Source organism: Gymnodraco acuticeps, unplaced genomic scaffold (genome assembly GCF_902827175.1).
Source record: "Gymnodraco acuticeps unplaced genomic scaffold, fGymAcu1.1, whole genome shotgun sequence".
Classification (NCBI taxonomy): Eukaryota; Metazoa; Chordata; class Actinopteri; order Perciformes; family Bathydraconidae; genus Gymnodraco; species Gymnodraco acuticeps.
In genome coordinates this window covers 1043447-1057837 of record NW_022990590.1, presented here as the reverse complement: position 1 = coordinate 1057837, position 14391 = coordinate 1043447, and the positions used below count along the sequence as shown (strand labels likewise).

The 14391-nt window shown below is 41.6% G+C and overlaps 1 protein-coding gene across 1 annotated transcript; it reads left to right on the top strand.

The window, feature by feature from the left end:
* Positions 1-10474: 10474 nt before the first annotated feature.
* On the top strand, positions 10475-11752 carry LOC117554262. Its single transcript, XM_034228612.1, has 2 exons — positions 10475-10749; positions 10789-11752. The coding sequence occupies exons 1-2, from the start codon at positions 10556-10558 to the stop codon at positions 11537-11539; spliced, it is 945 nt and encodes a 314-aa protein (XP_034084503.1). The 5' UTR covers positions 10475-10555; the 3' UTR covers positions 11540-11752.
* Positions 11753-14391: the final 2639 nt, after the last annotated feature.

The window sequence follows — 14391 nt, the reverse complement described above, 5'->3', positions numbered from 1 at the left end:
TGCCACAATTCTGATAGGAACAATCCACGGAATGCTCGGTTCCATCTGTTGCCAAAAGGTAAGCGTAGGAAGTACGTTCGGAGGCAGTGGCTTGCGAAATGTGGCCGGTGTTCCGGATTAACTGGTTCCCCGATCAACTGGTTGACAGATGTGGAGGCGTGGCCTTCGACTGAAATACACATTTCGATCGCTTCTTCTGTCGTTTTCATAAATCTTTTAGTATATTTGGCTGGATAGGAACACTTTGATGCACATTCAGTACCAGTGTGTGAGGTTGTGGTTACGATGGCGATATCCGGACGCGAACAGCGAGGACTACAAAAATAAAAACGAGTTGACGGATGTCGGTTCAAAACATTGCGAGCTCCAATAAATCATTTAAACCAGCTATTGTTGCCAGACTAATTACTGAATATCTTTCTTAATGTGATACCAAGTCCATCTGAGACCTGTGTACACCTTCAGACAGCCTCCAAGTGAAGCACACGTTGTTTACTCAGAGTTTGAAAGCAGCGTGGAGAAGTTTTCAGCTGTGATAAACTGTGATCCTCTCAGGTAAACTGTGATTCGCTCAGGGTCAACTGGGATCCACCCATGGGAAAATGGGATCCGCCCAGGTTAAACTGTGTTACGACTTCTGTGGCTATCTACCAGCGATCATGTTTAATATGAAAGACACACACATCTACATGCCTTATAAAAACGGCATTCTGCCCGCACTCATCCAGATAACATGCTGTTAACTCGTTTTGCAAAGATAGCAGCAGAAATGTCATTGCTGCATGTGCAGGTATATTAGACTTTAAAATGCTGATGGGTCATTAATGTTGGTCTCGGCAAACAATATTAGGAATCCTCTATTCAAACCACATAATATTCAGTGTCCATCGACATGAAAATAACAAAAAAGTTCATGCTGGACTCAAACCCGAGTCCCAACAGCAAAAGTCACTCCAGCCCTGCGCGTTATGAGTGCGCCACGAATCAACACGATACCACGGTAAAACTAACACTTATCACAACATAATGTGGGCTCGCAGGCTGATAAACTAGGATATCTGATCTCGGTGGGTCTTAATGAGGCTTGATACAGACCTCAGTCAGAATACTATATTATAATATGTATATTATATGGCTTAAAGTGTACATACATTCGTTCACATTATAAATGATGGTTGGGTTGCATTTTTCTGGAACTTTTTAACAAGGTTAATCTAAAATATTATAGTGTGGTGGTTCGATGAGTCGTGTTGATTCGTGGCACACTCATAACGCGCAGGGCTGGAGTGACTTTTGCTGTTGGGACTCGGGTTTGAGTCCAGCATGAACTTTTGTTATTTTCATGTCGATGGACACTGAATATTATGTGGTTTGAATAGAGGATTCCTAATATTGTTTGCCGAGACCAACATTAATGACCCATCAGCATTTTAAAGACTAATATCCCTGCACATGCTGCAATGACATTTCTGCTGCTATCTTTGCAAAACGAGTTAACAGCATGTTATCTGGATGAGTGCTGCAGAATGCCGTTTTTATAAGGGATGTATATGTGTGTGTCTTTCATATTAAACATGATCGCTGGTAGATAGCCACAGAAGTAACACAGTTTAACTTGGGCGGATCCCATTTTCCCATGGGTGGATCCCAGTTGACCCTGAGCGAATCACAGTTTACCTGAGAGGATCACAGTTTAACACAGCTGAAGACTTCTCCACGCTGCTTTCAAACTCTAAGTAAACAACGTACACTTCACTGGGAGGCTGTCTGAAGGTGTACACATGTCTCAGATGGACTTGGTATCACATTAGGAACGATATTCAGTGATAAGTCGGGCAACAATAGCTGGTTTTAAGGATGTATTCGAGCGGATCACAACTTAACACAGCTGAAGACTTCTCCACGCTGCTTTCAAACTGTGAGTAAACAACGTACGCTTCACTGGGAGGCTGTCTGAAGGTGTACACAGGTCTCAGATGGACTTCGTATCACATTAAGAACGATATTCAGAAATAAGTCTGGCAACAATAGCTGGTTTAAATGATTTATTGGAGCTCGCAATGTTTTTGAACAGACATCCCCATGTCAACTCGTTTTTATTTTTGTAGTCCTCGCTGTTCGCGTCCGGATATCGCCATCGTAACCACAACCTCACACACTGGTACTGAATGTGCATCAAAGTGTTCCTATCCAGCCAAATATACCAAAAGATTTATGAAAACGACAGAAGAAGCGATCGAAATGTGTATTTCAGTCGAAGGCCACGCCTCCACATCTGTCAACCAGTTGATCGGGGAACCAGTTAATCCGGAACACCGGCCCGAACCGAAAGATCCACAGGCGCATGTATGCAGCGAACATTTCAAATTTCCGGACGACTACTCTGAGAGTATGATAAAACATAACATGGGATTTATTGAACAACCATTACTTAATGGAGATGCAGTACCATCGGTCTTTCTGGTGTCATCACCGACCAGGACACCAGTTCGGCCAGTTGAGAAATCGCCCTCTGCAAGTGTGAAGCGACGGAGGACCAGAAGTAGTGCTCGGAGTAAGAATAAGGTATGTTATGGCGCATTTCCATTGCAGCGGGTAGCCCCGTTTAAACGTCCTTTATCGTCCAGGCCAGGCCAGTTTTTGGTGGTCTTTCCATATAGCGTAGTACCGGCTAGTGGGTATTTTCCCCCAGTTTTTCCGGCCCCATAACATCGTGGTTCTAGGGCCAGGGACAACGAGGCTGAGTATGCTAAACTAGAGAGGGAATCGCTAGCAAGGGTGGTACTACATGCATACATATTTAGTAATCAAAATAATTGTATCTACTAAGTAGTACTAAGTAGGCTCGAAGCTGTATGGCTGAATTCCCCCATCCAATCTCTTCATATTGCTCAAAACTTCTTCCTCGGCTGACGAGTCCGAACTCAAATACTCCGCCATGTTTTCGTGTGTTTACAAAGTGAACGCATGGATTACGTCCAGTGTTGCCAACTCCATAGTAAGGAAAGTAGCTATTGGCTGTCCGAAAAGTCGCCAGAAGTCGCTAAATGACGTCATCGCCTAATTTGCATATCATGTAATGGCGGCTGTAGGCAAAAAACGTTCCCAACCCTTCAAGGATCAAAACTTGAAACCACCGGAGTTAAATCCAGACGACAGTAGATCAGAAATGTCTTTGCCTTTTGAGTATGTTTTGGGGTTTTAACATGACAGTTTGGCATAGAAATCCCCCTTACAATAAAGGCAGTATGCCCGTGTGTCATCTCCAATAAATGGCTTCAACCATCCTTTATACTCAGGGTTTGATTCCCACTCCTTTCTGTATTTTTGAGAATACAATTTAGACTGTGCCATGATGTTTAGCTTGTCACAGAGAGGCACACACACAGTGGACGAGGTGATTGAGTGACTGAGGCTGTGTGAGGCAAAGCAAAGGCAGTTATTTATGGAGAGGCGAAGTCCCTCCCCTTCCGAAAGCCTCCATGGGACCCCGGAAGCGGAAAATTATACATTGAAGTCAATGGAGAGAGAAAGGTTATCTTTTGATCCCGTTTGAATTGTGCCACGAATGACACATATGATGTTTGTCAATTTAAAAGAACATTTTGCAAGTCAAAAAAATAAAAATGTGTCGTAAAACTGTGAAGTTACACATTTTTTTGTGTGAAACCGCTCAGTGAACTACAGGTCTCTGGTCTCGCACAATACGCGTCACCAACATAAAGATGGCCGTCACGTTAGCACATTTCACCACAGTCTTTCAGAATGAGAATACAATTATTTTACGAGGTGAAAATCACTACAAGTCTGGGCACGTTGAGAGCTGTACCTATATGAAAGGGGAGTTAGTCGGTTCTGTAAGAGCCAGCATGCGGGGACCGGCTTTACAAGGTTTCGGTGAGTAATATGAGTGCAATGTTTAACGTTAATGTCAGCTAGCTAACATTAGCTAACAAGGTACACTAACGTGTTTTGTTTTAGCAACTAGTTTTCTCCTTAAGAACTTCGTGGTCTCTGTGTATGCTATGGATAACATTAGTGTTCACAAGAACAAGGTACACTCCCGTGTTTTGTTTTAGTTGCTCTTCAGATTGAAGCGGGCCAGTTTTATATCGATTATACTGTATGTGTGATCTCCTTTTTCTCGTTGTGTCATTTGACTTTATTTGCTGTGTGTAGATTCAAGGATTTTGGTTATCTAGTCACAGCTGTGTGTGACTCCCTCTGGTACACTGGTATGTGTTTTCCTAATGTAGAGAGCATTGATTAATTAATAAACTACACACTGAGTCTAGATCCTGACCAAATCCTTTTTTATTGTTGATCAAATGTTTTTCAAAAATGTATTCATACACATTTAGAAAAATACAATGTACAATCACAACCAATACAACACAAATTACAAAAAATACAGAAAAAACAAACAATAACAACAGACAAGAGGACAAAACTATGGACAAATAAACCCTCCCACCCCCAGATCCGGACCATCCTTGTATTATTGCTCATTCAATCTATTATAGCATGCTAACAAATGGTACTTACTTTATTTTTACAGATCTGCATGGAAGACGATGGCGCGATGCAGAGCGCTGTCTGTGATTGTGCACAGGGGATGTACAAATGCAGCCACGCTGCAGCATTGGCAATATTTGCCATGTGGCAGATCAGCTCCACAGATGTTGAGTGCCAGTGGAGGAAGCCTGGCACTTAAAAAGTAGTCCAGCCGGTGTCTCAACTTTACCATCAGCGAGAGGAGACATACAACCCACTGGCCAGAGACATCGCCAACTGTCAACTGGGGGGTTGTAAACGAAGCCGAAGGGGTGAAGGCTTTTGTGGAGGCTTTTGTGGAGGCCTATCAAGTGACAGTGTTCGAATCGAGTCTGGTCTCTTTGTGAGTGAGTCGGGTGTTTTGGGAGCATCACCCGATGGACTTGTGCAGCCATCTGCCCTGCTGGAGGTGAAGTGTCCACACAGCCAGAGGAACATGACCATCGCGGAGGCAGTCCAGTTACCATCCTTCTGTCTCCGTGAGGAGGGTGGGTCATATATTCTCAAGGAGAATCACCCATACTGGCATCAGGTGCAAGGGCAGCTGCATATCACAGACCGGAGTCTCTGCTACTTTGTTGTGTGGACCACGAAGGAGGCGATCATCATCCCCATCCCCAAAGACCCTGCATGGCATGGAAATCTCCTCCTCCTGGAACAATTCTACACCCAGCATATGCTCCCTGTGTTGGCCAGTAGAGAGGAGGACATTTCAATAAACATACTCTTAACACACCGCGTTGTGTTTCGTATGTGTGATGGGGTGTTATGCAGGGGGGAGGAAAACAGGACACAGCAGATTGGGATTGTGGTGGAGATGCTGAGCAGTTATTTAATTGTTGCATGTAATTATTATTATACTGCATGCTTCTGAGTTATTCCATCTTTTGCTGTAACATGGATCTGTATGTAACTCTATATTTACTTGTTATCTAACACACTTCCTTCTACATCATACACCATCATTATACATGATGGTGTATATAGGATATATATATTTGTATACATATCTGTAAATTGTATAATTTTATTTAAACATCTTTTTGATCTCTCAAACTGAGTAAGATTGACAATAAAGTTGACTTTGAAAAATATATATATATTCTTTATGAAAATAGTTGACTGTTGTCAAATGAATCCAAATGAAACGTTGGACTGAACTACAACTACGCCTTTAAATCTCTACGGACTGTTTTTCAGTGGGATGGCAAGTTCCTATCTTTAAACATTTATTAGTTTTTTCTCAGAACAGATTTGATTTTCTGAAGTTAATTTAACTTTGCCGACCATGTAAGGTCATTATTAAAAGGTACAATCAATTTGTTTATGGTTGACTAAAATAATGAAAAACATTTCATTTGGATAATTTACTGACAGAATAAGAAACTCAATGATGCTCTACTCACCTGTTCCCTTTTTATAAAGTGAAACAGTTGAAATTATAGATTTTAGTAAACTTAAAAACAACCTTCTCCAAAAGCTATCAAGGAATATACCGAATACTTGTTTTAGAACTTTATTACATATTTTTATATAAATAGTTTGAATGATCCATAATTGACAGAAGCTTGTGTTTACACTGACCTGTTACTCATATATTAATGTCTTTGTAACTTCAGTAAACCACTACCTCACTTATTTCACTTTCATTCATCACGGTTCAGTAAACTAAGTGATACATGAACCAGTTTAATCATTATATATATATAACCCACAGGTTCTCTCAGCGCTGGACGGGATGGCAACACGACTGCTTCAACCTAAGAACAGCAAAGACTGATGACCCTTAAAATAAGGGAAAAGAAACTACATACCAACACATACACACCTTTTGTATAGCTCCTTTATTATTTATTGGTAATTGTCTTTTTTCTCATACTAAAGCCAATTAGGGGCCGGTGTGTAGGAGCCATTTTGTGGGTGATGTTGGTGTGTCAGTTTATTTAAGTTATATGTATAGTGCAATATTATTTATGAACACTGGGTGGCGGGGTTTAGCTGCACCGGGTGTATATAAGGAGGTCATAGGTGACAAGAGAGGTGGGGACACAGTAGGAGAAGAGCATACCGATTCCACCAGCCCGGCAGATGCTCATAGAATCACTAGAACGCTAAATTAACCCTGGTATGTAAAGACGAATAAACATCATCATAAACCACAACTAAGGACCGGAAAATCATCTGTTTGTGTCTGCGTCTGGATCACTTTTCAACCCTTCTGTGAAAGTAACGGCAAAAATATATAGGACATAGGAAAAGGAAATTGCCATTACAATAAGTGGAATCGCACTTTTGAGTGAAACTGGACAATTGGATTCACTTCAAATTGGATTAAGGATCGTTTTCGGGGAAAACAAATAATTGGATTATTGCACCATAGACTTCTCATCACGGATCAGCTGCACACGCCACAATCAGCTGGAGATTGTTCCCACCTGCGAGGACCGAAGAGGCTGAGAGAGGACTGGGAAAGCGGCCGGGTATGTGCACCGTGCAGCGTGATAAGTAGATTGTAAAAGAGATATTAAGCTGTATTGGACAATGGCTTAGTAAATGGAGGTGGTGCTGCAACATTGTCAGCTGTTTGAAACAGCGCGCTGTCAGCTAACGGACAATTCCTGAGAACGAAACTTAAAGGGACAGTGAACATTAATCATGTCTGTGACATCTGACGTCACGTCACAAGATGGCGCTGTTGGACTGCAATCTGTGAGAGACAAAAGGATTATCACTCACACTGCCAAAGGATTGGAATTGTTTATTGCAAACTGCCAAAAAGCAAGAAACTTCAGTTACAAACAAGTAAAGAAGTTAATGGAAGTACTGAAAGAGCTTATGAGCTCAGAAGACAATGCAAAGGAAATACAGTTGAAACTGGTTGAATTTAAGAAGTTGTGTGATGAACTAAAAGAAAATCACAAATCATTAACTGACCTTCAACTGCCTGAAGAAGAAATGGGAAAGCAAAGGCAGTGGCTGCAAGAAAAGATGCATATATTTGATGGATTTATACAAGATGCAAATGTGTGGTTATCTGAGAATGGACAGGCAATTAGACACTCTATTGTGGGAAGTGCCATAGAACAAAGTGTCAGCTCAGATGACATCGGACCTGATGACAGCATTTCAAAGGCATCACACCCTCAGTCAAAATACAAACCTGGTTCATCACACGCATCATCTACCTCTTCTGCTCGAATTAAAGCCCAGGCAGAAAGGGCGGCTTTAATCGAAAGGGCGGCAGCACTGAACAAACAACATGAGCTTGATGTAGAAGGGGAACAATTAAAACACCAGAAACAACAGTTGGAACAACAGAAACAACAACAGTTGGAACAACAGAAACAACAACAGTTGGAACAACAGTTGGAACAACAGTTGGAACAACAGTTGGAACAACAGTTGGAACAACAGTTGGAACAACAGTTGGAACAACAGTTGGAACAACAGTTGGAACAACAGTTGGAACAACAGGAAGAACAGGTGAAACGGAAAAAGGAACAACTGGATATACAAACTAAGCTGGCAGAAGCCAATGCCAGGCTAAACGTGCTCAGCATGGGATCAAGACACACCTCTAGAGCATCAGATGGGATGAGCTCTTACTACAGAAACCCTACAGCAAGATTTAACGTACAGGCCACTGAATTCTTGCCTCATCAAGCCCAAACCTCTATTCCCAGACAAAGTATACAGACACATGTGCAGGGACATGTTGACATCACACCACCTGTAATCAACAATGGTAATCAAGGTGACATCTATAACCTAATCCAGAGGCAAAATGACAACACTGCTATGCTGGCTCAACAACATCTCACTTCTACTTTACCTCCAAGAGACATTCCTGTTTATGACGGTGACCCATTGCAGTTTGAAGCTTTCATCCGTGCATTTGAAAGAGGAGTAGAGCGGAAAACTAATGATGAAAGTGACTGCCTGCATTACCTAGAGCAATACACTAGAGGACAATGTTAGAGATTTGGAGGGATAACTGGTCCGCTTTTCAAATCTCCGCGCGTTCCTATGAAGCTGGTTATAATACAGGAAGGAATCCATATCTACAAAGTAACCGTTAACAATAATCTACTTTAATGGCAATATGACAATGCAATACAATCATTACAATACAACATGATATATTACAGTTATATTGCAATGCTTAAGGAGTAATGCCGGCTTACTCCTGCTCTAGTCTGCATACTACAGAGCTACTTTCACCCGAGGGCAGCATGTGAAGAAGAGGCCGAACGCCAGGGATCCACCGGAGATATACCAGAGTAAGAAGGAGGGGTTTGGTGTTAGGTCAGCTGGTCATCTTTTCAGGTCATCTCATTGGGAGACGCAACGCAGCAGGAAACGCAGCAGGAAACCAAACAGGCTCACTTTACAACAAAAGGTCTCAAGGCCTGCATACCTACACCTCCCCCACAGAGCCATAAAACCCTGTTTACTCCAACCAGCCCAGAATGTTTATAGCCATTTGTAGTCCTTACATTTATGAAAGGATAAAACAGAGAAATCAATATAAAACACAAACACAGGTATTGTTTGAACAGTATTCACTTAACTGCTACTGTTGATAAGCACCAGAGAAACCCAAGAGACCTCTCTTAATATCACAACCACTGTAGCTCGTTCTAAGTTGAATGCAAATCAGGACATGCTCTCACCTTCCCCCATCTTCCTTTGTCCTCAAAAACACATGTCAACAGGCCCCAAATGCAGCTCACAGTTTTACCCAAATTATTCCCATTTTAAGCTTATCCATAGTTTGCTAACATGAATAAATACAAATATAATTCTACAACAACCACAGGACCTAGTGCGCAGCTGCCAACATCTGCCTCCAGCTCAAGGTTATCAAAGGGCAAAACAGCTGCTTAAAGAGCACTTTGGTAATGAACATAAGATCGCCACTGCATACATGAACAAAGCATTTACCTGGACAATGATCAAAGCCGAAGATGTGAAAGCACTGCAAGCCTTCTCTTTGTTCCTAAGAGGTTGTTGCAATGCAATGGAACATCTCACCTATATGGATGAAATGAATGTTGTTTCAAACATGAAACACATACTTCAGAAACTACCCTACAAATTCAGAGACAAGTGGAGGAATAGAGCATGTCAGCTACAAGAAGAGCGTGGGCATCGAGCTACATTTCCTGACCTTGTTAGCTTCATAGAGAGGCAAGTGAAGATACTGTCAGATCCTCTGTTTGGAAGCATCCAGGATGATAAACCAACTGCAGCTATCAAAACTGTTATCTCTACCTTTTCAAAGGGAAACCCAAGCCTAAGAGCAAGTAGTTTTGCAACAATTATTACCTGCCCAAGAACACCAGTGCTAGAACATGTAACAACGAATGGAATGAAAATACCTCCATCAAGCCACAACTCCCTACATTTGTGTTTGTTCTGCAGAAGAAGTGGTCACTCATTGGAGCAGTGTCCACACATCCTGAAGAAAACACACAGAGAAAGAATGGACTTCTTGAAAGGAAAAGGGGTGTGTTTTGGATGCCTAAAAATAGGACACATGAGCAAACACTGCCACAGTCGTTTGACATGTTATGTGTGCAATCAAAGTCATCCTGAAATACTCCACATTGAACAAAAAGGCAAAAGAGAGGAAGCAGAACACACAAAACAGAATGGGAAGCCAATGAAAAGTAATAGTGTCATCTCACCTCATACATGTGGTCACATTGGGGCCGGTGATGAAAACTCCATCTTCTCCATTGTACCAGTACAAGTAAAGAGCCACAAAGGGGACAAAGTGTTACAAACTTATGCATTTCTGGACCATGGAAGTTCATCCACCTTTTGCTCAGAAAGTTTAATGAGGAGGCTAAACCTTACAGGACAAAGGACTAACATTCTCCTAAAGACAATGAATCAGAGAAAGATTGTGTCTAGTCATTATATCTCAGGTTTGGAAATATCGAGTCTGGACGAAAACAATTTCCTTCAACTATCCGATGTGTTTACACATAAAACCATGCCTGTTTCCAAGCACAATATTCCTCTACAAGAAGATCTGGAAAAATGGCCTTACTTAAAGGACATCAAAATTAATGAAATTGCTTCTGGCATTGACCTACTCATTGGGACAAATTCTCCTAAGGTATTGGAACCTTGGGAGCTGATCAATAGCCAAGGAGAAGGACCGTACGCTGCAAAGACCCTACTGGGGTGGGTCTTCTATGGTCCCCTAAAAGGAAGCAACGACAGGTGGGTCTTCTATGGTCCCCTAAAAGGAAGCAACGACAGCAGAGATGCTAATGGCCACCCTGCTGCTGCTGTTAATCGGATAGCCATGGTACACCTAGAGGAGCTATTGGTCAAACAATACAAGCATGATTTCAAGGAAAATACAAGCAAGGAAACAGAGGAAATGTCCAGAGAAGACAAACAATTCCTGAACATTATGAATCACTCTGCAAACATGTCAGACGCCAAAGAGGATGGCGATGTTGTAGCGGACGCCAAAGAGGATGGAGATGTTGTAGCAGACGCCAAAGAGGATGGCGATGTTGTAGCAGATGCCAAAGGAGACAGTGATAGGGATGTTGAAGGCAAAACTGAGGGCCCCCAAGAAGAAGAAGATGAGGGTCGGGATTCAGGCGATTACTATGAAGAGGCAGAAGACGAGCCTTTTGAAAGCCAGCCGACTTCAGACTCCTGTCACAGCATGCCTGACTTCACAGCAGATGTCGAGTTACACCAATCTGACGCAGTGCCTGAGGAAGAAGCCAAGCCTGTGGCCGAGAAAGTGAAAATGTCAGATGGACACTACTGCCTAGACTTGCCATTCAGACAAGAAAATCCCAGCTTGCCTAACAACAAACACGTTACCGAGCAGCTCATCTGCGATTTTGCTGCTATGGTAGCAGGGCACCGGCTGAATCCAAGTGACAGACCTGAAGAAGTGACTGACTCATCAATGCAGGAGCCCTATAAGGAGAGGCTTGGAATTGGATGAAAATATAACCCACAGGTTCTCTCAGCGCTGGACGGGATGGCAACACGACTGCTTCAACCTAAGAACAGCAAAGACTGATGACCCTTAAAATAAGGGAAAAGAAACTACATACCAACACATACACACCTTTTGTATAGCTCCTTTATTATTTATTGGTAATTGTCTTTTTTCTCATACTAAAGCCAATTAGGGGCCGGTGTGTAGGAGCCATTTTGTGGGTGATGTTGGTGTGTCAGTTTATTTAAGTTATATGTATAGTGCAATATTATTTATGAACACTGGGTGGCGGGGTTTAGCTGCACCGGGTGTATATAAGGAGGTCATAGGTGACAAGAGAGGGGGGGACACAGTAGGAGAAGAGCATACCGATTCCACCAGCCCGGCAGATGCTCATAGAATCACTAGAACGCTAAATTAACCCTGGTATGTAAAGACGAATAAACATCATAAACCACAACTAAGGACCGGAAAATCATCTGTTTGTGTCTGCGTCTGGATCACTTTTCAACCCTTCTGTGAAAGTAACGGCAAAAATATATAGGACATAGGAAAAGGAAATTGCCATTACACTGTAGGTGGCTCTTAAAAGAGCCGTTGTGTTTGGGTGTGCTGGTCTCAGGTCAGTCTAAGCCCTCTCTCCGCGGATGCGGCGGGCCAGCTGGATGTCCTTGGGCATGATGGTGACTCTCTTTGCTTGGTTCATCTTACTGGGGGGCAGCTACATGGATGTCGGTGCAGTCCACAATCATTGCGCAGTTGAAGGCAGAATTAATTTATTATTGACTCCGAATGAAGCACAACTTCATGTCACACAATACAATGACTTTATTTGTAATTGTGTAAAAAAATATGAGCATTGATTAGCAAGCAGGACCTGCAGGAACAGAGAATGGTGATGGATGGAGCTGGGAAGAGAGAAGAATAAAGAAAACAGATCAACTTTATTATCGGATATTAAAAATTCAATTTCAAAACAAGTTGCCGCTCCTACAGTTTTCTAGTATGTAAAGATGATTTCACATGACCTATGCAAAATATCACACTCAATACATGTGTGTCTTTGGGGGGTGCATTGTGCCTATGATGTATATAAATAATATACCATAACCAAATACTATTGCGTACAGTGGAAATCAGGTTGCGGCAGGTCAGTGTGCATGTTCCTCAACATCTCAGCAGTTACAGGTGAGGTAAAGAAAATAAAAGAGAAAAAGGTCAGTAACAACACTTTGAATAATTATCTCTTCTAACAATTTTCTCTCAATAAGCACACAACGACTGTCTTTCCAACAAACAGATTGTCATCACAATGAAACACGTCCAGAAGAATGTCATGCAAAGCTCCATGCCTGCCTTCGACTCTCCCTGAACTGCTTCCTTAGCACCCGGTGGATGGCGCAGTAGGCTACTCTTCAAAAGTTTCACGAAATACTTACCATCATGTTTGGTTACTGTTTGACATTTTGGTTTACCTCATGTAATAAAATAATAACTTCATGGTAAGGCTACTAAAAATGACAAGGCTAAGTAATGTAATGCTAACTAACGTGCTCGCTACTCGTCGCTACTAGCTAGGTAGCTAACTTGACTATGTTCCATGCACAACATGTATATTACCTATGATATTACCTGATATGTCTGATCCAGCGACTCCTGGTCCTTTCATCAGACGGGAAGCGATAGAACGAGCAAGTGGTATGATCACTTTTGTGATTACAACCTGGTACAAAGCACACAGGCATCTTGTAAAAGTGAACCAACCACTTGGAGCATTATCGCCTGTGACATCACTTACGCGACCCAGAATGGGATTTGTAGTCTTTGTAGTAGCGTATTTTTCATAGTCTTATATTTCAGCAGTTTTACGACAAAATGTGACTTTTTTTACATGGAAATTATTGTTTAAGATTGGCAAACATCATATGTGTAGTTCGTGGCACAATTCAAACGGGATCAAAAGATACGTGTTCTCTCTCCATTGAATTCAATGTAAATTTTTAGCTTCCGGGGTCCCATGGTCCGGAAGTAGATGGGCGTGACTTCGCCTCCATTACGACGGGGAGAAAATTAGCTTATTTCTTCAATACCTTCCAGGTCATGTGACCTAATCACTCAAAATCAATGCTGGGTCAAAGAACTACACTGGTTGCATAGGACACACCTCTTTTTATTGCATTTTAATACTTTAAATATTTTATATTAATATTTTGATGGAAAAATTAGCCTATTTCTTCAATACCTTCCAGGTCATGTGACCTAATCACTCAAAATCAATGCTCGGTCAAAGAACTACACTGGCTGCATAGGACACACCTCTTTTTATTGCATTTTAATACTTTAAATATTTTTATATTAATATTTGTATGGGAAAATGAGCTTATTTCTTCAATACCTTCCAGGTCATGTGACCGATACACTCAAAATCAATGCTGGGTCAAAGATCTACACTGGTTGCATAGGACACACCTCTTTTTATTGCATTTTAATACTTTAAATATTTGTATATTATTAATTTGATGGAAAAATGAGCTTATTTCTTCAATACCTTCCAGGTCATGTGACCTAATCACTCAAAATCAATGTTGGGTCAAAGAACTACACTGGCTGCATAGGACACACCTCTTTTTATTGCATTTTAATACTTTAAATATTTTATATTATTAATTTGATGGAAAAATTAGCTTAGTTCTTCAATACCTTCCAGGTCATGTGACCTATTCACTCAAAATCAATGCTGGGTTAGGGTTAGGAAAATACACAAGAAGAGGAACAATTTCCAAAGCCTTAACTGGTGGTGTCAGCAATTATTATTACACTATGTTAAGACAGACAGCAGAGGAAATAATGGCTGG

What these genes read in the sequence shown, in the direction of transcription:
- LOC117554262 (XM_034228612.1), top strand. Translation starts at nt 10,556, where the DNA reads ATGCCTGTTTCCAAGCACAATATTCCTCTACAAGAAGATCTGGAAAAA. An exon ending in GCTGCAAAGACCCTACTGGG is followed by an intron (nt 10,750 to 10,788) that starts GTGGGTCTTCTA and finishes AAGCAACGACAG; the next exon opens with GTGGGTCTTCTATGGTCCCC.